The sequence below is a fragment of the Leucoraja erinacea genome, chromosome 17 (genome assembly GCF_028641065.1).
Source record: "Leucoraja erinacea ecotype New England chromosome 17, Leri_hhj_1, whole genome shotgun sequence".
Classification (NCBI taxonomy): Eukaryota; Metazoa; Chordata; class Chondrichthyes; order Rajiformes; family Rajidae; genus Leucoraja; species Leucoraja erinaceus.
Window position 1 is genome coordinate 21,427,982 of NC_073393.1, and position 25,856 is coordinate 21,453,837.

The following is a 25,856-nucleotide window of genomic DNA, read 5'->3' on the forward strand; positions in this document are numbered from 1 at the left end:
TAGAGGATGCATTAATTATATCGTCATTCGGTCTGCTAAAGTCTGATTATTCTACACCTTTGGGTGTTTGGCCCCATCTGGTTGAAAGTGTAAATTGCTCTTTAATCATCAGGGTTTTCTTCTTCCAGCTTCATGTATGGAGAATCTTGACAGTGAAATGGTGTTGTACATCATGCTACGAGCTGTTGAGTACTTTCATAGGCAACATGGCCGATACCCAGGTATGTGACTTTCATCTGGTGTCGATCGCTACCTAGCTGTAACATGCCAGGTTTAAAATGAACTTCAGAGACACAAAGAACTCCAGATGCCGGAATCATGAGCAAAGCACAAAGTGCTGGAGGAACTCAGCGCGTCAGGCAGCATCTCTGGAGAACATGTGCAGGCTATGTTTCGGGTCAGGACCTTTCTTCAGACGTGGTAGATGTGGAGCTTGGGAAGAGTGGTCGCAGGGTTAAGCAATCAGATATTAATGGAGTACAATAGAAGGAAAGTGAAGGAAAATGGTCAGTGTACCATCACAGAAAGGTCAAGCATGTTGACTCCACGGGTTGCAATAAATGTGGGTGGTAAGCCTTATAAACCTCCAAAGTGCATGACGTCTTGGTTAGAAGAAAGCCTAGATTTTAAATACATTCAAATAAATGTTTGAGGGATAACCAAAAGATAATCAGAGAAAAGGGAAGGATTCTTGAAACGAAGAATATAGTTTTAGGGGTCAAATCTAGAAACACTTTTATTTTTAAAATGGCATCTGTGACATTTTATGGAAACTGACAGTCAAGTTTTGAAAGGGTGCTCTGCAGTATCAAGTAGAAAGCCTGCATCTACACTAATTAAATAAACGGATTCAGGAATAACACTGCACATTACAGTGGTGATAGTGACACTGCACATTACAATGACAACACTGACATCCATTAAACTATATGGAAAATTGCCCTGATATAGTCATAGGAATGGGGAAACAAGCCCGTCTCTCCAACTTGTCCATGCCGACCAAGATGCCCCATCTAATAGTGCTATTTGCCCAGATTTGGTCCATGTCCCTCTAAATCTTTCCTCTCTACGTATCTGTCCATGTTGTCTCTTTTTTCCACATTCACCACCCTTCCCACCGTTACTTCACAGGACAAGACACAGAGGAACAATTGAAACCCAAAGCGGAGGTGGCTTGTTTCGCTGTATCTCTATCTTGATTAATGATCCTCAGTTATAGACCCCTTGGATCTTTGGTTCGCAAAGAGTATGTTAATTGCACTCTCTAAACCTCAAAACCTGGAAGAAATTTTACTTTAGTGATACAGCGTGGAAACAGGTCCTTCGTCCCACCAAGTCTGCGCCGGCCAACAAACACTATCATTAGCACTATCCTACACACACTAGGAACAATTTACAAATTTTCAGAAGCCAATTAACCTACAAACCTGTACATCTTTGGAGTGTGGGAGGAAACTGGAGCAAGTGGAGAAAACCCACGTGGTCACAGGGAGAACGTACAAACTCCACACAGACATCACCCGTAGTCAGGATTGAACCCGGGTCTCTGGCACTGTGAGGCAGCAACTCGACCACTGTGCCACTGTGATGCCCAAAAATGTATGTAAACAGAAAGGTTGTGTAGAATCCTTGTTATTTGATCTCCTTTGTAGCCAATGAATTAATGATACTCGTTCACTGCAATACAAAGTGCTTGCTCTAGCAGTGAAACTGCCAGCAGCCAGATAGTGATCTCCAGGGCATGAAGCAGCTGGTTAAAGCCGTTCTACTCATTGATCACTGGTCTGTGAATTACTACTTTACTGCAGCTTTTATGGTACATTAATTTGGCAGGTACTTTATTAATTTGTTGGTTTGCTTGCTGATCTGTGGGCTTAGTAATTCAGTGGTATCTCAGTCATGGTCCTGCAGTGTCAGTAGCCGTGCTTTGTTTTCACAGCGCCAGTAAAAATAAAGTTGTAATTTTCTTCCATACTCTAGTAAGAGGAACAGCTCATTAGATCTCTTGGGCTTCAAATCCATTCTACTATTGTATTGGGGCTATGTTTTTGCTCTATGAACAAGCCTTTGCCAGTCATCCTTTATAACCTTTTTAGTCATCCAGAATCAATCTGATGTAAAATTAGCTGTTAAACTTGCAGTTCTAACAATTTCATGACTTTGGCTGCCAGTTTCCATCACGATCTCTCCCATGATCAATCTCTGACTCTTCCCATCCTTTTCTGGATCTCAGTCTCCATCTCTAGAACAGGCCCTTTGGCCCACAATTTCCATGATCCTGTGGAATTCTGTGCTGCATCTTGGTGGAACCAGTCTTGCTGAAGGTGCTCCTCAGGTTGACCAGTGTGTCATGGAGGGGTTGAGCTGTATTGTCCAGGATGCTCCGCAGTTTGAGGAGGATCCTCCCTTCCAAAACCACCTCTCATGAATCCAACTCTACCCCCAGGATGGAGCCAGCCTTCCTGATGTGCTTGTTAATCCTTTTTGTGTCCGTGGCCTTCGCCCTGTTGCCCCAGCACACGACAGCGAAGAAGATGGCACTGGCCACCACAGATTGGTAGAACATCTGCAGCATCTTACTGCAGACGTTGAAGGAGCGGAGCCTCCTCAGAAAGTACAAAAGACTCTGTCCCTTGTACAGTGCCGCAGCGTTCCTGGACCAGTCCAGTTTACTGTTCAGGTAAACTCCAAGGTACTTGTACTCCTTGATAAACTGCACATCCACGCCATTGAGAGAGACAGGGTGTTCCTCTCCTCCTAAAGTCCACCACTAACTCCTTAGTCTTGTTGGTCTTGAGCTGCAGCTGATTCAGCCCACGCCACTCAATAAAGTTATTGACCTCACCTCTGTATTCAGCTTCACTCCCCTCACTGATGCAGCCCACAATTCACCAGAGACATCCGAAAACTTCTGCAGGTGACAAGAGTCCGAGTTGTAGATGGTGAACAGGAAGGGAAAGAGGACCATCCCCAGTGGGTTCCCACTGTTGCTCACTACCATGTCGAAGACACAGAGGAGATGACATTGATTATAGGACGGGTTCTTGATGCTTGACTTTCCATCCCATCATCTAACTCATTAGTGCAGTCTGTTCACTGTATTTACTCATACCATGTAACCATCTGGTTATGACCATGATGGAGCCAACCTGATTAATGCCACATGTCTTGACCCGAAACGTCACCCATTCTTCTCTCCAGTTAATCCGGCTTTTTGTATTTATCTGATTAAGGCCACCTCTGCCAGTTCAATCGCAGCTGGAAAGGAGGATCTCACATGATACTTGCCTAGGTGGCAGCACTTTCATGAGCCTCTTTGGTGCACCACACTGAAGCTCTTACAGCTCTCTGCCACATAGGCTTGGTTAGTTCTACTGATAGGATACAATGCTGAGTGGAGTTGCAAGCCACAAGAGATGCTGGAATCTTGAGCATAATGCAATGTGCTGGAGGAACTCAGAGGGTCAGGCAGCATCTGTGGAGGGAATGGATAGATGACATGTTGGGTTGTAACCCTTCTACAGACTGATTGATGAGTAGTCTGATGGACGTGGATAAATGCACCTTGGCTGTGAAAATAAACTACAGATTAGGGGAGACCCAGGTTCCATCCCCAGAGATGTCTGATCAAATATAGGACATTAGCAGATGTTGAGGAAAGGGAGAATTCCAGGCTCTTTCCCTGTATGAGTGGCAGATACAAGCATGAACCATCACATTCAGGAACAGATTCTTCCAATTGTTATCGAACTCCAAAAGCTAAGGGTGGCACTACATTATGTGACCCTTGCACTTTTTCTGTGGCTTTAGCACTATATTCTGCACTCTGCTTCCTTTCTCTTTTTGCACTATCTAATGTACTTGTATACGGTTTGATTATACCCACATATAGTATGATTTCACTGAATAGCACACACAAAGTTTTTCCCTGTATCTCGGTGCACATGACAATAATAAACAAATACCATCAGCAAAAGTTTGCTGTAGTACTGTATTCCTGACTTCTCAGAGCTTTTGGGTTTTAAATGGTTTTATGTCAAAGGTGGCGCTTTGTGAATATTGCATCTCTTCACAGGGGTTTATAATAACCAGGTTGAAGAGGATATCGGGAAGCTGAAATCGTGTGTGATCAGCCTGCTGCAGGAATGGGGTGTTTCAGTATCCGTGAAGGACGACTATATCCACGAATTGTATGTTTGATAAAACGTTTCCACTCACTCGCTTCTGGACTGGGTGAGGGTGGGGGCAGGGATACACTTGTTGCTGTTTAAACCTCATCGTCACTTTATCTTACATTGTACATTATTACCTTCATCTTGTACCTATACCCTCTGGATGGCACGATTGTTTGTAATCATGTTTAGTCTTTCCGCCGGCTGGATAGTGTGCAACAAAAAGCTTTTCACAGTATCTCGGTACACATGACGATAAAATAATCTACACTAAATTAAACTAGAGAGAACCCTCCATGCTCTCTTTGATTGTGCTACTATCATCCTCTGTCTATGGCGGCTTTGGAATTTCCAAAAGCTTTCAGGGGCATCACAATCCTTTATCCACAGTTCCTAACGAAGCCTTTGACATTCTCTCAATGCTTCTCAGCTCCCTTCCCCTTTCTGCAAAATAATCTTGAATCCATGGGGACTATGTTGTGGTGGAAATGTAATAATTACCAACGCATTTCCCCTGTACCACTCTCAGAGGGTGTGGATGTGCTGTGCTGTATCTAAGTTTTGTATTCAGGCCAGCGTGGTCTGTATTCAGGCCACTGTTCCGACCATTCATAATGGTGAGTCTATGGTGTGAATCATTGAATTGAGAAATACTGAGTTGGTTAATTCAGCTTGAGAAATGTTGAGCGCATATTGAGGTGGGTAGGGACCATTCTTTTCATGGGCTCTTTAAGGGAAAATGTTCATGTTTTATAGATGACTTAAAATGACAACAAGGTATAGAAATAATTCTCTGAAAACGATACGTTTTTTTCCAGTTGTCGCTATGGTGCTTCAGAACCACACGCTGTTGCTTCATTTCTGGGAGGTATGTCACATTTTTAAATTGAATTATTCCTGATATCAACTATTTTTCAGGTTTGTTTAATTGAAATAACAGTCCAGTTTGTTCCCCCTCAGTTTTAATTCTAATACTTTCAATTAGACCATGGTTGGCCTCTACCCCAGATTACTTACCTGCCATTATTCTGTGGTCTATCTTGTTTGGATCAAAAATGTATTTAAGTCTCAATTTAATTAACCAACAGTCATAAAAGTATAGCTAATCTGCCAAAACATCTGGGGATTGGTGTATAGGCTGTGAGAACAAACAAAATCATCAAGAACCTGACTAATTAAAGTTGCTTTGCAAGGAAAGGTTGGACAAACTTCGATTTAAGGTTTACAATAAAGAAACTGCTGGAGTAACTCAACAGGTCAGGCAGCATCTCTGAAGAACATGGATAGCTGATGTTTTGGGTCGAGACCCTTCTTCAGACTGATTCTGGGGGGGGGGGGGGGGGGGAAAGATGGAAGAAATGAGGAGCAGGACAAGGCCTGCAGGCTAATACAGGTGATGGGGAATTTGATAGGCAGATGGTCGACAAAGACCAGAGATGAAAAGATAGATGTGAGACAAAAAAGATTGAACAGTTGCATCTCCGGACGCTTCATAGAAAACAATCCAAGTTTGGATGTGAAGCTGGAGGAAGGAGGGGGAATCCAGTTCAGGTGGGGCACAGGGGAAAGGGGGTGGAAAAGGGGAGGGAGGTATTTGGGGGAGGGAGGGGGAGCATTTTGTAGTAGTTACTTAAAATTGGAGAATTCAATATTCCATTCGGTTGTAAGCTACCCAAACGGAATATCCAAACTTGGATTGTTTTCTCTGAAGCCAGATTATACTGCCACCAATGTTGAATGGTGTAGTAGAGGATGAGTGTTTAGGATGATGGATGGAAAGTCGATCAGTCTGAAGAAAGGTCTCGACGCGAAACGTCACCCATTCCTTCTCTCCGGAGATGATGCCTAACCCGCTGAGTTACTCCAGCATTTTGTGTCTAAGCTGATCGAATGGGCTGTTTTGCCCTAGATGATGCTGAGCGCCTTCTGTATTGTGGGAGCTATATTTATTCAGACGAGTGGAGCGTATTCTATCAGGTGATAGAAGTATGGACAGGGTAGACTGTTGGAACCTTTTTCCCTGGGTTAAAATGTCAAAAGACGAGAGGGCACAGCTTTAAGGTCTGAGAGGGAAAGTTTAAAGGAGATGTGGGTGCCTGGATCACACTACCAGGGGTGATGGTGAAATCAGATACGTTAGGAGGCTTTTAAATAGGCACACAAACAATGAATGGGATGGATCATGGCAGAAAGTGGAGATTAACTTGGCGTCATGTTTGGCATCTTGTGCTGTCCTATGTTCTATTTATGTTCAAATGCAAGTCTTCCACTTATTAAGTGCTGTACAACCTGTTTTTGTACCTCCAGGAACTGCTGCTCAAGAGGCCATCAAGATCATCACAAAGCAGTTTGTACCTTTCAATAACACCTTTATTTACAACGCAATGTTACAGACATCAATGACTGTGCAACTGTAGGGCCAATAGCTGGTAGTGTATGTGAACATGACAACAGCAAGCCCTGCACCTCCGGGATATTTTATCAAGCGATCTATGTAACATAAAATTCAATTAAGTTAATAAAATATGTTTGTTGAAAAGTGCTTGGTTTAGAAAATCACCATTTCTGAAAAGGTGATCACATTAATCACCTTTCTGAGACATTGGTACTGGGCTTGATTATGCGATGGTTACACTTGCAGTTTAGTGGGCAACATGCCTACTGCTGGAGCAGAGGTTTGGCGTTAAAGTAACATTTCCATTATATACAAATCTAGATGTGGTCAGCATGGTTGAGCCGAAGGGTGTGTTTCCATGCTATAAAATGATTATAACCCACTGAGTTCCTCCAGCACTGTTCATCAACAGAAAGAAGTTAATCGAGACACAACGCTTTTTACAGCAAAAAAAAGCGCCGCAGCGACTCAGTGGGTCAGGCAGCATCTCTGGAGAATATTGGACAGGTGATGTTTTGGGCCGGGATACTTCTGGGGAAACTTCTTCACTTAGAGCTGGTGAACCAAGACTGTGACCCAAGCTCACCCTTTTTCCTGTTCACTAACCCTATAGTTAAGAAACCAAAGGGAAATCAACAAGGACACCACAGTCTGAAGAAAGGTCCTGAATCAAAATGACACCTATCCATGTTCTCCAGTGATGCTGCTTGACCCAATGAGCTACTTCAGCATTTTGTGTCTATCTTCGGTGTAAACCACGTCTGCAGTTCCTTCCCACACATTTGGCCTAGTCCTACTGCTATTTCCTATCTTACTATCACTGAGTCATGCAGCACAGAAACAGGCCCTTTGGCCGACCTTGCCCATGATGCCCCATCCACACTAGACCCACCTGCCTGCATCTGACCCATATCCACCTTTCCTATCCATATACCTGCTTAAATGTATTTTAAATGCTATTATAGTATCTGCCTCGAATACCCCAGCTGGCAACTAATTTCATATATTCACCACCCTCCATGTGAAAAAGTTCCCCTTCAGGTTTCAGAAAGCCTTTGATAAGGTCCCACAGGAGATTAATGGGCAAAATTAGAGTACATGGGGGTAGGGTATTGACAAGGATAGATAATTGGTTGACAGATAGGAACAAACGGGTCCCTGTCAGAATGGCAGGCAGTGGCGAGTGGACTGCCGCAAGGCTCAGTGCTGGGACCATAACTATTTACAATATATATTAATGACTTCGATGATGGAATTAAAAGTAACACTAGCAAATTTGCAGATGACACAAAGCTGGATGGCAGTGTGAACTGCGAAGAGGATGTTAGGAGGTTGCAGGGTGACTTGGACAGGTTGAGTGAGTGGGCAGATGCATTGCAGATGCAGTATAATATAAATAAATGTGAGGTTATCCACTTTGGCAGCAAGAACAAGGAGGCAGATTATTATCTCAATGGTATCAGATTTGGATAAAGGGAAGTGCAACAAAACCTGGATGTCCTTGTACACCAGTCACTGAAAGTAACCATGCAGGTACAGCAGGCAATGAAGAAAGCTAATGGCATGTTGGCCTTCGTAACAATATGATTTGAGTATAGGAGTAAAGAGGTCCTCCTGCAGTTGTATAGGGCCCTGGTGAGACCATACCTGGAGTATTGTGTGCAATTTTGGTCGTCTAATTTGAGGAAGGACATCCTTGCTAATGAGTCAGTGCAATGTAGGTTCACAATGTTAATCCCCGGGATGGCGGGACTTATATGAGGAAAGATTGGAAAGACTGGGCTTGTATTCACTGGAATTTAGAAGAATGAGAGGGCATCTTATAGAAACGTATAAAATTATAAAAGGACTGGACAAGCTAGATGCAGGAAATATGTTCCCAATGTTGGGGGAGTCCAGAACCAGGGGCCTCAGTCCAAGAGTAAAGGGGCCATTTAAAACTGAGATGAAAAAAACCTTTTTAACCAAGAGTGTTGTGAATTTGTGGAATTCTCTGCCACAGAAGGCAGTAGAGACCAATGCACTGGATGAATTTAAAAGAGAGTTAGATAGAGCTCTAGGGCAGTGCTTCCACACCTCAACAAAAGATTCCTTAAATAGAATCCCTGGAATTTGATGGTATTTCCTGAAATTTTCATAAATGCTTCCTGCGTGCTATTTGTTGGGGGGGGGGGGGTTTCGCGGGCACAAGTTAACTACACAAAGAAGAACAAGGCAAAACAGATCTATTTAACTACACAGTATCTGCCTGCTTCTGTTACTCACTTGTACAGTGTTACGCAAGGCAGCTTTCATTGCCTCCAACAGGTTTTGTTTGTTTTTTTCAATCTGCTCTCATGTGTCTCAGTCTCTGCTCTTTCTCCCTCCCCCTCCTTCCCACTCCTTCCCACTCCCTCCCCCCCCTACCCCCTCCCCTTCCCATTCTCCCTCCCCCTCCCCCTCTCCCTCCCCCTTCACTACAAAATATTTGGAATCTGATGAAGAAGATTCAGATGAAGATTAGATGATTGCGGAAATGGAAATAAATGATTATATAAAGTCTTTTAATGTGGAGTGTTTTACTGTTTATTGCATCAAATTATTTAAACAATGAGTGAATTACATGATTATGGCGTGCTAGTGAATAACAGTGCGACAGTCCACCCATCCACCCAACCCACACATCCACCCACACATACATCCGCCCACACATCCACACACACACACACACATCAACACATACATCAACACATACATTCATCCACACATACACACATAAATCCATCCACACACACATTCAATCACAGACAACCGTTCCCTCATCCATCTACACATACACACATCCATCCACGTATACATCCATCCACATACATCCATCCATCCACATCCACACACATACATCCACATACCCATACACACACACACATCCATCCACACACACATCCATCCACACACATACATGCACACACATATCCACACACACATCCATCCGCACACACACATCCATCTACAGATACACGTTTGACAGGTACACACAGGCACACACACACAAACTACAAATACACAAACAATTCAACACTTTTGGGGTTCTTTTAGGTTAAAGGTAATAGCCCTTGTTTACAAAGGCACCACGGGGGGTCTCTAACATAAATATAGGCTCATTGTAACTTAAAATGAATACTCATCGAGTAAACATCAGAACATTCGATTCTTGGTCAGGATGTGACATTTACATCAGAAATAAGAATTTTTACTCTTACAGGCCTGTCCCCCAGCCTGGCACTGCCCCAGTTCCACTATTGCTGTAACCCCTCCCACTCTGCGCAAGGCGGTCAGTGGGGTTCAGTAAACGGGGGAACCCACAGGAACTGCCCTCATCCATAAATTAGGCTGGTGCAGGAGCCAGGCCTCTGCGGCAGTCTTCAAAATATACACTCACAATTATATTCGTTATATTATTTTTAAATAATATAATTATATATGATTACAGTCATATTCATGTAATATATATATATATATATATATATAAAATAATATATGGCAGAGAGACTGCAGCTCAGAAATAGGCTCCCCAAGGTGTAATATGGGCATTGATGCTTACTTTTTTGAACTCATTTTCTAATTAGTTTAATTAATTAATGTGCAGCTTTTAGCACTGACGAGTTAAGTCTTGCTTCTCAATTATATTGTATCTAAATCTGTGCAAAATTTCATGTAGTTCCATGACATGGGTCACATAAGTTCATTTCTAGACACATTTTCGTAGCTGGGCCCACAGCCTACACCCCTCAGCCTCCTGGAGTTCCAAGGAATAACGTCCTAGTCTGCCCAATCTCTCCCAATAGCGCAGGTGGTCGGGTGAGTTGTGTAATTCTGTAGCCATTCATTTTGCCATGGTCAGCATTGGGGTTTCAATGTCCTCGGGTGGTGGGAAGCTGGAGGCGTGGACTCCAGAGTTAGTGCGGCCCTGACCAAACCCCGCCCTCGTGGTTAACGTCGTGGCTGCGCACTGACGTCAGCGCTCGCGCGGTTGCCTGTTGGTTTTGGCGGGAAGCATTAGTCCGTCGTGGAGCGAGGTCGAGGCGGGCGTGAGGTGAGGATCTCCGACCCCGTCCCTCATCACCAGAGCAGAGAGACGTTCCCTTCCTCATCTACCCGGGGAGAACAGAGAGATGCTCCCTACCTATCACTGAAGCGTGAGCGGGTCGGGGTGAGAAGAGACGACAACCGTTCCCTCATAAATATCGCGGTAGAGGGCTAGGGGAGGAGAGAGACGCTCAGCTCCCTCAACCGGGGAGGGGGAACGAATCTCTTCACTACATCACTACAGGGGGAGAGCAGAGGGAGAGAGACGCTCCCTCCATGAACCGCCCTCCATACCCCTTTCTCATCAGTACCGTGGGAGAGCAGAGACGCGACGACAGGTTATGAAGGCGGAGGAGCGGCAGTGGGTCGTTGGAGATGAGAGGATTTTATAGTGTGGACTCAGGGATATGAGCAGCGAGGGGTGGAGTGGGGGAGGGATTTATGGAGAAGGGATGGAATGAGGGGTTTGAAGAGCGAGAGATGGAGTGAGGTTTGATGAGCGATGGATATTAGCGACGGGTGGAGTGGGGTTTAGGCAAGCATGTGGACATGGGTTTGAGGAGTGGGGTGGTTGAGGAGAGAGCAAGTGGAGTTAAGGATTTGAGGTGTGTCAGTGAAGGGTTGGCGTGAGGGGTTTGAGAAGTGAACGTGTGAGGAGGGCGGCAAGACCATATATCCTTCCTGTGCCTCTGAGAATGTTATAAACTTTTATCAGTGGTGACCCAGTTTCACTTCGAACAATATTTTCATTCCAATTCCCTATTTACTGCAGGTAAACATGTTCGCTTTGGCGCCCACTGAAGTGAAATATTCCCAGTTCATATGCGAAATAGTTCACAGATCATTGGAACGTCCAGAGCTAGGAGTTTTAAAGGGACATAGTAATTTAAACAGAAACTTCCACATTCTCATGTGTCCTGCGTTTCACACACTGAAACTAGATAGAAAGATATAAAAAAAAAAGATATGCTAATGAAAAAGAAATCCTGACTACTACTGAACTCAATCCTGTGAGTTATTTTTCCAAAAAAAATGACTAAGCAAATGGAATAAAATTGGCCAACCATAAATCTGGTGTAAATTTACAGTTGCTGTATTCAACAATTTTATTTCTTAAATAGTTACTATATTCATATTTTCTGATACATTGAGTATCCATTCTGATTTTTTTAAACCTTTACAACTTCTTATTCTGATACAGTGTACTGCACATTGTCATGAGGGAACCCAGTGGTTGCAGTTGTGTGACAATCCTGTGCATCTCAACCAGGGAGTTTTCACACAATTTAGATACTCCAATACTTTATTTTCCAGTTGTTCACTAATCCCAGTGTTCAGTGTCTGGCTCATTGGGTGATAATTACCATGGTACCTACATGCAGAGCTGGGTTCCCATAAAAAGATACAAAGTGCAGGAGTAACTTAGTAGGTCTCTGGAGAACATGATGTGTGTTCTCTAGAACACGATCTCTGAAGAAGATGATGTTTCGAGTTAGGCCCTTTAGAGATAGGGGAGGGGGAAGATGGAAGAGAGGAAGGGCAGGATGAAGCCTGGCAAGTAATAGGTGGTACAGGTGAGGGGCAGTTTTGATAGGCAGATGGTTGGACAAAGGACAGATGAAACGACAGAAGATGTGCGATGAAAGGATTGAAGAGTTGCCTAGGTTTCCATGCTTCCTGTAAAGTTGTCCAGGCTTTAGTTTCTGCACCCTTAGGTCAGCCAGGCCCTGATTCTTATGTGTCTTTGAGCTCTAGTTCCCATGCTCCACATAACATACTGGGGCCCAGTTCCTGTCGTCCGTTTAAACTTGCCTGGTTTTATTTCCTGCTGTCTCTTGAAACTTGTTGGATCCACTGGAAAGTTTATTATATAATGAACTATGCAACATCTAAAAAGAGTGAATTAAAAGAGTTTTGAAGTATTAAGTTGAATAATATTCAGTAATGGGGAAAATCTGCTGGTCCTATACCACAAAATCCAACACATCTTTTAGTAAATTCATAACATTTCTGTCCTTAAACTCAAATCAATTAACATTATTTCATCCAATAGATTTCAAGCACAAAATTGGCACCTTAAAATCACCGCCACTTTTACAAATATAAAAGTAGAGAGAGCAGAGGTTTACGTTATTTTTCCCGTATGCCTCTTGGACAGCTTATATTTTTATTGAACATAACATTAAAAAAAACCTCATCCTTATGCAAGCCAAGACAAAGATTTGACTATTTGTACCTGCTAATATTAGTATTCCTAATGACTACAGCAGACTATTCAAATTACATAGAGATTCTTGTAAGGGAAAGGGAAAGCCAGCTGTTATACCAAAGCTCAGTAAATCAAGTGTTTTCATGGAAATTAAAACATGAACATTGGACAAAGTCAGCATGGATTTATAAAAGGTAAATCATGTCTGACGAATCTTATAGAATTTTTCGAGGATGTAATTAGTAGAATGGATAAGGGAGAACCAGTGGATGTGTTATATCTGGACTTTCAGAAGGCTTTCGACAAGGGTCACTTGGATAGGTTGGGTGAGTGGGCAGATGCATGGCAGATGCAGTATAATGTGGATAATTGTGAGGTTATCCACTTTGGTGGCAAAAACTGGAAAGTAGATTGTTATCTGAATGGTGGCCGATTAGGAAAGGAGGAGATGCAATGAGACCTGGGTGTCATGGTACATCAGTCATTGAAAGTAGGCATGCAGGTGCAGCAGGCAGTGAAGAAAGTGAATGGTATGTTAGCATTCATAGCAAAAGGATTTGAGTATAAGAGCAGGGAGGTTCTATTGCAGTTATACATGGTCTTGGTGAGACCACACCTGGAGTATTGCGTACAGTTTTGGTCTCCTAATCTGAGGAAAGACATTCTTGCCATAGAGGAAGTACAGAGAAGGTTCACCAGACTGATTCCTGGGATGTCAGGACTCGTATGAAGAAAGACTGGATAGACTCAGCTTGTACTCGCTAGAATTTAGAAGATTGAGGGGGGATCTTACAGAAACGTACAAAATTCTTAAGGGATTGGACAGGTTAGATGCAGGAAGATTGTTCCCGATGTTGGGGAAGTCCAGAACAAGGGGTCACAGTTTGAGGATAAGGGGGAAATCTTTTTGGACCGAGATGAGAAAAACATTTTTTCACACAGAGATTGGTGAATCTCTGGAATTCTCTGCCACAGAAGGTAGTTGAGGCCAGTTCATTGGCGATATTTAGGAGGGAGTTAGATGTGGCCCTTGTGGCTAAAGGTATCAGGGGGTATGGAGAGAAGGCAGGTACAGGATATTGAGTTGGTTGATCAGCCATGATCATATTGAATGGCGGTGCAGGCTCGAAGGGGCGAATGGCCTACTCCTGCACCTATTTTCTATGTTTCTATGAACTATAAATGTTTCATCAAATTGTTATCACCTCTAACATCCACTTTGTGAGCTTTTAATTTCTCTATTTTTACAATATCTGATGTAAACCTGATGCCCCTTTACAATCTTTATTCTCAAACCGCTATTGTTAACTGTATTTTCCTTTTATATTTTGCTTTAATTTATCACTATATTTCCAAGACATAACTGCTTGATTGAAGCATATTAATGTAACCATTTGTTTGTCAGATTCTTTTAGATTTTTCTTTATTATTCTTCCATTTCTAAAATTGCTTATAATAATTGTTTATTGGTAAATGTTTTAATTTCTCCTACATCACTTAGTGTTTAAGAAAGAACTGCAGATGCTGGAAAAATCGAAGGTAGACAAAAATGCTGGACAAACTCAGCAAGTGAGGCAGCATCTATGGAGCGAAGGAATAGGTGACGTTTCGGGTTGAGACCCTTCTTCAGACTGATATGGGGGTGGGGAGGATGGGCGGGAAGAAGAAAGGAAGAGGCGGAGACAATAGGCTGCGGGAGAGCTGGGAAGGGGAGGGGAAGAAGGGAGAAAGCAAGGACTACCTGAAATTGGAGAAGTCAATGTTCATACCGCTAGGGTGTAAACTACTCAAGCGAAATATGAGATGCTGCTCCTCCAATTTGCGGTGGGACTCACTCTGGCCATGGAGGAGGCCTAGGACAGAAAGGTCAGATTCGGAATGGGAGGGGGAGTTGAAATACTGAGCCACTCGAAGATCAGCAGAGGTGTTGGGCGAAGCGATAGCCAAGCCTGCGCTTGGTCTCACCAATGTAGAGCAGTTGATACCTAGAACAGCGGATGCTGGTCAATTCATCCCTTCCCACACAAACCACCTCCCCCCCTGGTACTTTCCCTTGCAACCGCAGGAAATGCTACACTTGTCGCTTTACCTCCCCCCTCGACTCCATCCAAGGACCCAAGCAGTCTTTCCAGGTGAGGCAGAGGTTCACCTGCACTTCCTCCAACCTCATCTATTGCATCCGCTGTTCTAGATGTCAACTGCTCTACATCAGTGAGACCAAGAGCAGGCTTTCTTCCTCCCATTCCCCACCCCCACATCAGTCTCAAGAAGGGTCTTTACCCGAAACCTATTTCTTTGCTCCATAGATGCTGCTTCACCCACTGAGTTTCTCCAGCATTTTGTCTACCTATATCACTTAAGGGCCTGACCAACTTGGGCGTCATTTGTGCATCATGCAGATGGTGCGCAAAGATTTTGTACATACTGTAATCCTGTGGCGCCGCGCGCAACTGCGCATCACACGCCTACGTCACCAGGCACCATGCGTGCATACTGTGCACCATCACGTGTGCGTCATGACGCATAAATGATGACGCGTAAATTACGCGCAAATGACGCCCAAGTGGATCAGGCCCTTTAGTTATCATTTTGTATTACTAATTAAACATTTGGATACCTTAATTACTAACTTTTCTAATTCTATCAAATCATATTTTCTCCTTTAACTGCTAAAGTTAATTTGTTGGTTTTTGCATGGTAAATGGTGGTTCCCATCTGAAATTTAAAAATGATTTACAGACAAGCTCTCAGCCATCGTCTCAGTGCCAGGAATGACTGTACTAAATGCAGAATCTTCTGCTGGCATGTTTATTTTAGAAAATCGGACAATACATAGAATGTTGGAACATTTGTGGGAAAGCTTTTATTACAGCTGCTGAGCCCTCAATATATTCTGCTTCTGTAACATCTTAATACTATATTATCTCAGCTGAAAGATCACCATGGTATAGCTCTTTCTTAACCTATTCTTGGTTTAATCAAGACTCAATAATGACTTTCAAGATACTGCATGTGAACAGGTAATTCGGCCCACTAAATCCATGCCAACCGGCGATCACCCCTTCCTACACACTAGGGATAATTTATAATTTACAGAAACCAATTAACCAACAAACCTGTACGCCTTTGGAATGTTCCAACGATTGACAAGCATAGGGTAAGTTGGAAGAGACTGAATTAATTGGGAGCTTGTGTTGGCTCGGAATATAAATCTGTAGGAACTAATTTAAATCTAAAAGTAAATCAATAGATAAGGCCAGCGATTACAAAAATAATTAAAGGTCAGAACAAAAATCTCTGGCATTTAAAGACATAACATTTGTTTCAAAACAGATGTGCTGAGAGCATAAATAAAAATAATGATTTCCTAGCCATAACAGAAACTTGGCAGCAGGATGATATAGATTGGGACTTAAATATTAAAGGTTAAAGGACATTTAGGAAGGGTAGGAATCTAAGAAAAGTGAAGAAATTACTTTGTTCATTAAATGTGGCCTGTGCAATACAAAAGGATGACAGGAATCTGGGAAAGGTGAGGGAATTACTTTGTCAGTTCATAATGGACAACACGAATACATGGGTGAGGTCCTCAATGAATATTTCTCTAAAGATAGATACAAAAAGCTGGAATAACTCAGCGACTCAAGCAGCATCTGGAGAAAAGGAATATATGATGTTTTGGATCGCGACCCTTCAGTCTAAGAGTCAGGGGAAAGGGAAATTAGGGATAAATAGTAATGATCAAGGGAACAGATCATTGTATGCTAGGTTAGAACAAGTACAGACAATGAGATTTAACAAGATGACTCTGAAGCAAGTCATACCAGCTTCAAAGTCTTGCACTTTGGGAAATCAAATATGTGGAAAGTGTAGGTTAATGGCAGGACCCTGAACAGTATTGATCATGGAGTGTAAGTCCGTAGCTCATGGAAAGTAGTAACACAAGTAGGTGGAGTGGTAAAAAGGCATATGGAATGCTTGCATTCGTCGGTTGGGGCATTGACTATTAGTCACAAAGTCATGTTACAGTTTTCAGACTAAGAGTCGGGAAAGGGAAATGAGAGATATAGATGGTGATATAGAGCGATATAGAACAAATGAATGAAAGAAATGCAAAAAAGTAATGATGATCAAGGGAACGATCTATTGTTGGTTGTGGGCTAGGTCAGTGCTTAAACTATTTCAGTGTCATTCACCCATGAGTATCACAAAATTTAATTCGCCCTCGACTAAATTTTCTTATGTTTTTTGGTAACTTCCGTCTTATTTTCCCTTGTGTATAATTTTATATATAATTTATTTTGTCACATGAGCAAAAAACATAAATTAACTAATTTCTTAAGTGTTTATTTTATTAAACTTTTTGAACATCCTAAAAATATGTAAAGAAAACTAGGAGTGAAAAAAAAAGTTTAATTACCACTGGAGTTAGAAAATCATTCTATTTGAATGATAAAAAAACATTCTGACGTCTAAACACTGGCTTCAACTCCTTCCTACCCTTTTGGGCTTTGATTACTGCAGTTTTTTTCTTGGAAAACTAGTTTAAAAAAAAACATGGAGTATGTGATTTAATATATTAGTATCCAACTAATAAAATATTCTATAACTCTCCGTGACGAAAGCTCACAATACTACCAAATATCAACTTTGGTAGCTAAATTGCTACACAAAGTAAAGTTACAGTTCAACAGTTGCATACGGTGATCCTCCAGTGTTGCCATTTATAAGATTTATGATCCCACCAGCTCATATGGTCTTCCTTAAAAGGTTATATTCCAGTAAATTTGGGAAATATCCTGCTACTTTGAAATTAGAAAACCATAGTGAGAGAGAAAAAAACATCAAATTTCCAGCTCCACTTCCATTAAAACCAATAATCTAACTAACCACTTTATTGGCGATGCCTTTTTTAAGTATAGAAAAATATATATAAATATCCGAATAAATGAAATAATTCACCCTTCATTCACCCCTCTAGTTTAATTCACCCCAAAATAATTTCATTCGCCCTTGGGTGAACCATTCACCAGTTTAAGAAGCATTGGGCTAGGTGATAACGAGTAAGACAGACAATGAAACTCTATAGGACAACAGTGAAACTTGTAACTGTTGCGAAAAGCGGTGAATTTACTGTAATCTGGGTTGGTCTGAACATGGGTGTCTTGAACCTGAGTTGTATTCTGTTTCTGTTTTGTCTTTTTGTTTTGCTGTGGATAGACATGAAGACTAGGGAACTCCGGAAAATTAATGAGAATGTCTTGAGGATAGTCTGCATTACATTAGAGGAGGTGCTGTCTGTTTTTAAATATATGAGGGTAGATCAATCTCCAGGGCCTGATCAGCTATATCCAAGAACATTGTGGGAAGTTAGAGAAGAAATTGCAAGAGCCTTTATTCAAGAAGTGCTGCAAAAAAAAAGTAGGAATCCTAGATCAGTAAAGCTAACGTCTGGAAGTTTAGTTACTGCAATAGACTCTGAAGGATAAGATATACATGAATTTGGAAAGATAGGGTTTGATTATTGGTCAGCATTTGATGGAAAAATAGAATCTAAAATGGAGAACAACTATCAAATGTACAAAAAGAGTTATGTGTCCTTCAATACGATACACAGAAAGGCAGTATGCAACCATGCATTTACGCAAGTGCATTTTGGCCTCCATTACAAGGGGTTTAGAGTTTAAGAGATTAATTTTTCAATAGTGGGCCATGTCTTTGCTGAAATCACACCTGGATCAATACATTTTGGTGTATTACAGAAAGGATATACTTGGTGACTTGAAGACATCCTGTATGGTTGGGCTTATGTTCTTTAGAGTGTAATAAAATGGATGCATAAAAATATATACATTTCTGAATGGGCATGGAGGCTGAAAGGCAGATTCCCTTGGCTGAAAAGTCAGGAGTGTTTTATCTCTAAACTAAACTAAAATGTCTTACGTCCTGAAATGAAACAATAACATTTTTACTTGTAGCAGCACAACAGATATGTAAACAGTGCTCTGTAAAACCCATAATAAACAAAAAAAAGTTCAATATAAAAGAAAACAAACAAGTAAGTAGACAATAATAATGTGAAGTCAAAAATAATGTTATAATAATAAAAATAAAAGTTTTGATCTAGAGGGCATGTCTCAGGAAAATGAGTTTGATATCCCTTACCAAGATCAAGAGGAATTTGTTCACAGAGTTGGATTTGAATTTTCGGAATTTTCTGCTCCAAAGGGCTGAGGATCTTCAGTAGTTAAGTATATTAAAGTCCAACATTGGAATTTAGGAGAACCAAATAATATATTGATCAATTACCACAAATTGTAAATAAGTTAAAATTATAAGAATAAAATGATATAGATAAATTCCAAAACAGTATAAATTATACCTGACAGATGTTCTGGTAGATTTGTTGCAAGAAATTATATCAAGCTTAGGCTGTGCCTTTTTATAAATCACAATGGAAATTCATGTTGCTTTTTAAATTACAGGTTGCACTGTTTCTGTTCTTTAAAATTCTGGAAATCTCTAGGCAATGATGAACTACCCAGAAGGGACTAATGGCAACATACTTTGTGGTGAGGATGTTTCTGTACTAAGCAAGTTTAATGTCACAGAGTAGTATTATTTAATAGAAAATGGCTCCAATTTTACAAAGAATTATGACAACAGTTTGGCACAGAACTTCTGACATTTCTTTGTGTTGGTGCTGCAGTTCAGGATTTCCATATGTTTGTACTTGAATACAGCAATTCCTAACATGGTAACTAGTTTTTACCAGCACTTTCCCAGTTATATTCTCATGTTAAGTTCAAGTCCAATGGCAGAGCACGTAGTTGTAGCTACTCCCCAGTGCATACAAATAAATTTATCTGGAAAACCTGTGTCCCAGGCTGCACATGACACAGGTAGATTTTAGATACTGGCGTTCAAATAGTGAGATATGATGAGATGAATAAATCTGAAGAAAAATTACTGAGATGTGCAAAACTAATACTCTTTATTTACCCAAATAATGTTAGAAAAGGAAAGGAGGAAGGGGAATTTCTGCAATGCATTCAGGAGAACTTCCTTAGCCAATATGTTTTCTACTCAACTAGGAAATCTGCATTGCTCAATCTGTTGCTGCAGAATGAGGTAGACTAGGTATCGGTAGGAGAATAGTTGGGCAAGGGTGTAATCATTATAAAATTGGGTATAAATAGGTAATGGAGAAAGGCAAGGGGGTAGAACATTATTATTGGTATTGGTTATCAAGAAGCTTAAATTGGAAGATGACTAACTCCAAAGGGATGAGATGGGTTTTATCTAGGGTAAAGTAGAACCAATGATTGATTGGAAAACTGTAATGCAAAATTGGGAGATCTTTAAGGTAGATACACAGACACAAAAGGGAAAGGGGTGGGAATCCAACCCTGTGTTCCCCAATTGAGGAAGATAGAGTAGATAATGAAATAAAACAAAACAAACTACATGGAGCTGGTCAGCTGAATTCTTCAAATTAGAGAACATGTATAGGCTATCGGGACAAGTAGATAAATGACCCATGGAATGTTTTCCATAGGAATATGTGGTAATGCATTTGAGAGAAGGGATGGGGAGAAGCAATATAGACAATGGCAAAGTTCTAAAGAATGTGCGGAGATCTGGGTTTCGTATGTATAGATCTTTGAAGGTGGTAGATCAGATATAGAAAGTATTTATCAAGGAGCCACAAATCTTGAGTTTCATAAAGTGAAATTGATGTTCTTTTCTCAATTAGAAATATTCAAATTTTATTCATAACATATACAGTGACTACAATTGGTACACGTCTTTCTCTACATTAATTTCACTATTAATTTAGCATAATGTGTCAGTACCACTTAAATAATGCAATCTAGAAGTTTTTGTGAGGCTTTTACACATGAGCTAGCTGGTTAATGTGCAGTAACACGAGGACCTTAGACTATGGCCCTTTCCCATAAAGATATTGCAGTATGTCCCTCAGTACCTACTGTGGTGATATTAAGTGCAGATAAATTAGCCTCATACGGCTTGTCAAAGTATTTTTTCCAGAATAGAAATATCTAACAGTAGAGGGCCTAGCTGTAAAAGACAGTTTAAAAATGTGCAGGGCAGATTTTTTACACAGAGTGTATTAGATGCCTGAAACATATGGGGAGGGGTGGGAAGGATGGAGGAAGCAGGCATGATAGAGATGTATAAGAGGCATTTAGACAGACTCACAGAGGAACATGGATCAGGTGCAGGCAAATGGGGTTAGGTTAATTTGACATCATGATCTGCACAGACATCATTGGCTGAAATTCCTGTGGTGCTGTTTATGGTCCAAGGCTTTCGTTAGTCCATGACTAGAATATTACATCCACTTCAGGAATGATGTGAATGTCCTAGAGAAAGTCAAAAGAGCTTTACCAGGAATATTATTGGGACAAAGTTACATTAGTGAATTTGGACTTTTTCTTATTGGACTAAAAGAGGTTGAGCATAAATTCAATGAAGATGTGTAAAGTAGACATAGACAAAGTGGTTCTCACCAGTGCCTATCACAAAGACTGTAGTAGACATTTACGATCTTAGGTAAGGGCTACAGGGTGGACATTGGAGAGGGTCTAAAACCAGGGTAGGAATCTAACTGGTTTGCTACACAACGAACTAGCATGACGTTGAATGGTTCCATTGATGCAAGGTAATGTTGTACAATCTTGTATTATTACACAAAGATTCAGGGATTAATACACATTAAATGAATTATCTGAATTATTAAAGGGAGATGCGATCAATGTTGCTGCCAGAAATGCTTTTTAAGCTTAATTTGTAATATTTTCTCTTTAGTATTTGTGTAAATTAGTCACTTTGTGAGCAGATATCACAACGTACTTTGTATTTAATGTATAGGTTTAAAAACAGACTTGGATTTACTGCTTGAATGTCTGAAGTATCAGATGGACAGTCCCGAGACTCAGAAGCAAGCCCTGGTCACTATCTCTTCCATATGTCAACAGAATTGTAAGATAGATTATATGTATGTTAACATCACATAAAATTTACATTTTTAGAAATTAATGTATAGATTCATTGTTTTATTATTAATATTCTAGGAACTGTAGGACAGTTTAAAATTGCTCACAACAAAGTCTACATCAGTGTTGTGTATCATTACCTACAGAGTAATTGCTGCCTCTGGCCCTTGAGTTTGCGGTGATTGTCAGCCAAAAAAAGAAAATTGACTGATTACAATTACTATTTTAGATTGAATATATTATATAAAAGAAATGGTAGTTCAATATTAGTATAAGAACATCCGGCATGGAATATAGCCACCCTCTATTCTGCTGTTGTCATCTCAATTGTCTGTGGACATATCCACTTTAATGATAGGAGCTTTATGGGTATGTCCATTGGTGAGTAAGGTGACAACTGCTGAAAATAGGCACCAGGATTACAATATCTAATTGAGTTTACACCTGTTGATTGCCATGCAGACAGCACACTAAAATCATGCAACTTATTCGTTATGATCTCTCTGAAAACCTGGTGCCAGTAAAAACATAGAAAATAGGTGCACGAGGAAGTCATTTGGCCCTTCACACCTGCACCGCCATTCTTTGTGAATATTGCTGATCATCCACAATCAGTAAACCGGTGCCTGCCTTCTACCCAACTCCCTTTATTCAGCTAGCCCCTAGAGCTCTATATAACTCTCTTTTAAATTCATCCAATGAATTGACTGCCTTCTGTGTTGGAGAATTCCACAAATTCATAACTCTCTGGGTGAAAATGTTTTTCTCATCTCAGTTTTAAATGGCCTTCCCTTTACTCTTAGACTGTGGCCCCTGGTTCTGGACTCCCCCACCATTGGGACCATTTTTCCTACATCTAGCTTGTCCAGTCCTTTTATAATTTTATACGTTTCTATTAGATCCCCTTTCTTCCTTATAAATTCCAATGAATACATGCCCACTCTTTCCAATCTTTCCTCATATGACAGTCCCGCCATCTCGGGCATTAACCTCGTGAACCTACGCTGCACTGCCTCAATAGCAAGGATATTCTTTCTCAAATTAGGAGACCAAAACTGCACACAGTACTCCAGATGTGGTCTCACCAAGGGCCCTGCATGACTGCAGAAGGACCTCTTTACATCTATACTCAATCCTCTCGTTATGAAGGCCAACATGCCATTAACTTTCTTCACTGCCTGCTGTACCTGCATGGTTACTTTCAGTGACTGGTGTACAAGGACACCCAGGTCTCGTTGCACTTCCCTTTTTCCTAATCTGACACCATTGAGATAATAATCTGCCTCCTTGTTATTGCCGCCAAAGTGGATAACCTCACATTTATCTACATTATACTGCATCTGCCCACTCACTCAAACTGTCCAAGTTACCCTGCAACCTCTTAGCATTCTCTTTGCAGTTCACACTGCCACCCAGCTTTGTTTCATCTGCAAATTTGTTAGTGTTACTTTAAATCCCATCATCTAAATCATTAATACATATTGTAAATAGTTGCGGCCCCAGCATTGAGCCTTGCGGCACTTCACTCGCCACTGCCTGCCATTCTGACAGGGGCTTGTTTATTCCTACTCTGTCCAGTGTAGGACCTTATCAAAGGCTTTCTGAAAGTCCAGATACACTGGCTCTCCTTCATACATTTTACTTGTCACATCCTGAAAAAATTCCAGAAGATTACACAAGCAGCATTTCCCCTTCATAAATCCATGCTGACTTGGACTGATCCTTTTACTGCTATCCAAATGCGCCGTTATCACTTCTTTAATAATTGACTCCAGCATCTTCCACACCAATGATATCATGCTAACTGATCTATAATTCCCCGTTTTCTCTCTCGCTCCTTTCTTGAACATTAGCTACCGTCCAATCTGCAGGAAATGATCCTGAATCTATAAAATGTTGCAAAAAATGATCACCAATGCGCCCACGATTGTTAGAGCCACCTCCTTGAGTACTCTGGATGCAGACCATCAGGCCCTGAGCTGGGGCGGAAAACCCGGGGGGGCCAGAGGGGACACGTCCCCCTCACCCCCCCATGTTTTGAGAGGTGGGGGATATCCCCCCCAAGTTTTTGTAATCCGGATTTTAAAACCAGGTGAAATCTCTGCTTTCTGTGAGACAGTGGGGGTGGGACTGAAGATCGAGGATGCCGAGTGGACGAGAGACATCGGTCAGCAGGCAACGGGGGCGGGACATGATAATTCAGCGCAATGATTGGAGGAGGGGGGGGGGGGGGAGTGGGCCTGAGGATAGAGTGCGGTGATTGGAGGAGGGAGACGTGGCACAGACCTGCTCTTCATCCGCAGCCAGGATCGATCCCGGCCGGCTCTTCGGCACTGTCCCGATTGGCCCCCTGGACTTGTGGGAAATATGGCCAGCGCGGAGAAGCAGCGCTGGTATCCCGTCAGTCCAGCCAGGGCTGTAGTTAACCCGGTGAGACAAGCAGAGTTGAGCTGCATTTAGCGCTGGATTGAGCCTCCGAAGCCTCGCGCGTGTGTGTGTGCGCGCGTGGCCACCAAAAAATTGTGGCCCCCCGTCCCCTCCATGTTTTGATAGCGTGTTCCGCTCTTGGCCCTCAGCGTTCATCCCATCAGTCTACCCAATACTATTTCTCGCCTAATGCAAATTTCTTTCAGTTCCTCTGTCTCCCAGTACAGTACATCTGGTAAATTGCTTGTGTCTTCCTTAGTGAAGACAGAGCCAAAGTACCTGTTATAATGGGTGACTTCAATCTACATATAGATTGGGTGAATCAAATTGGCAAGGGTGCTGAGGAAGAGAATTTCTTGGAATGTATGCGGGATAGTTTTCTAAACCAACATGTAGAGGAACCAACGAGAGCAGGCTATTCTAGACTGGGTATTGAGTAATGAGGAAGGGTTAGTTAGCAGTCTTGTTGTGCCGTGGCCCCTTGGGCAAGAGTGACTATAATATGGTTGAGTTCTTCATTAGGATGGAGAGTGATATTGTTAATTCAGAAACAAGGGTCTTGAACAAAGGTAACTTTGAGGGTATGAGACGTGAATTGGCCAAGATATACTGGCAATTGATTCTTAAAGGGTTGACGGTGGATATGCAATGGAAGGCATTTAAAGACTGCATCGATGAACTACAACAATTGTTCATCCCAATTTGGCAAAAGAATACATCAGGGAAAGTAGTGCATCTGTGGATAACAAGGGAAATCAGGGATAGCATCAAAACAAAAGATGAAGCATACAAATTAGCCAGAAAAAGCAGCCTAACAGAGGACTGGGAGAAATTCAGAGTCCAGCAGAGGAGGACAAAGGGCATAATTAGGAAAGGGAAAATAGATTATGAAAGAAAACTGGCAGGGAACATAAAAACTGACTGCAAACGTTTTTATAGATATGTGAAGAGAAAAAGATTAGTTAAAACAAATGTAGGTCCCTTGCAGTCAGAAACAAGTGAATTGATCATGGGGAACAAAGACATGGCAGACCAATTGAATAACTACTTTGGTTCTGTCTTCACTAAGGAAGACATAAATAATCTGCCGGAAATAGCAGGAGACCGGGGGGTCAAATGAAATGGAGGAACTGAGTAAAATCCTGGTTAGCCGGGAAGTGGTGTTAGGTAAATTGAATGGATTAAAGGCCGATAAATCCCCAGGGCCAGATAGGCTGCATCCCAGAGTACTTAAGGAAGTAGCCGCAGAAATAGTGGATGCATTAGTGATAATTTTTCAAAACTCTTTAGATTCTGGAGTAGTTCCTGAGGATTGGAGGGTAGCTAATGTAACCCTACTTTTTAAAAAGGGAGGGAGAGAGAAAACGGGGAATTACAGACCAGTTAGTCTAACATCGGTAGTGGGGAAACAGCTAGAGTCAGTTATTAAAGATGGGATAGCAGCACATTTGGAAAGTGGTGAAATCATTGGACAAAGTCAGCATGGATTTATGAAAGGTAAATAATGTCTGACGAATCTTATAGAATTTTTCGAGGATGTAACTAGTAGAGTGGATAAGGGAGAACCA

At 41.5% G+C, this 25,856-nt stretch overlaps 2 protein-coding genes across 2 annotated transcripts in view; both read left to right on the forward strand.

Moving 5' to 3' along the window:
* nae1 (nedd8 activating enzyme E1 subunit 1) overlaps nucleotides 1–6,714 on the forward strand; it is a 31,615-nt gene extending 24,901 nt beyond the window's left edge. Inside the window, exons 17-20 of the mRNA XM_055648810.1 lie at nucleotides 129–221; nucleotides 4,076–4,190; nucleotides 4,991–5,040; nucleotides 6,480–6,714. Coding sequence (XP_055504785.1) covers nucleotides 129–221; nucleotides 4,076–4,190; nucleotides 4,991–5,040; nucleotides 6,480–6,589 — 368 coding nt within the window. The 3' untranslated portion in view covers nucleotides 6,590–6,714. The remainder of the gene's footprint in view (nucleotides 1–128; nucleotides 222–4,075; nucleotides 4,191–4,990; nucleotides 5,041–6,479) is intronic.
* Nucleotides 6,715–19,221: 12,507 nt separating this feature from the next.
* LOC129705502 (uncharacterized) overlaps nucleotides 19,222–25,856 on the forward strand; it is a 115,007-nt gene continuing 108,372 nt past the window's right edge. Inside the window, exons 1-2 of the mRNA XM_055649091.1 lie at nucleotides 19,222–19,413; nucleotides 21,737–21,847. Coding sequence (XP_055505066.1) covers nucleotides 19,371–19,413; nucleotides 21,737–21,847 — 154 coding nt within the window. The 5' untranslated portion in view covers nucleotides 19,222–19,370. The remainder of the gene's footprint in view (nucleotides 19,414–21,736; nucleotides 21,848–25,856) is intronic.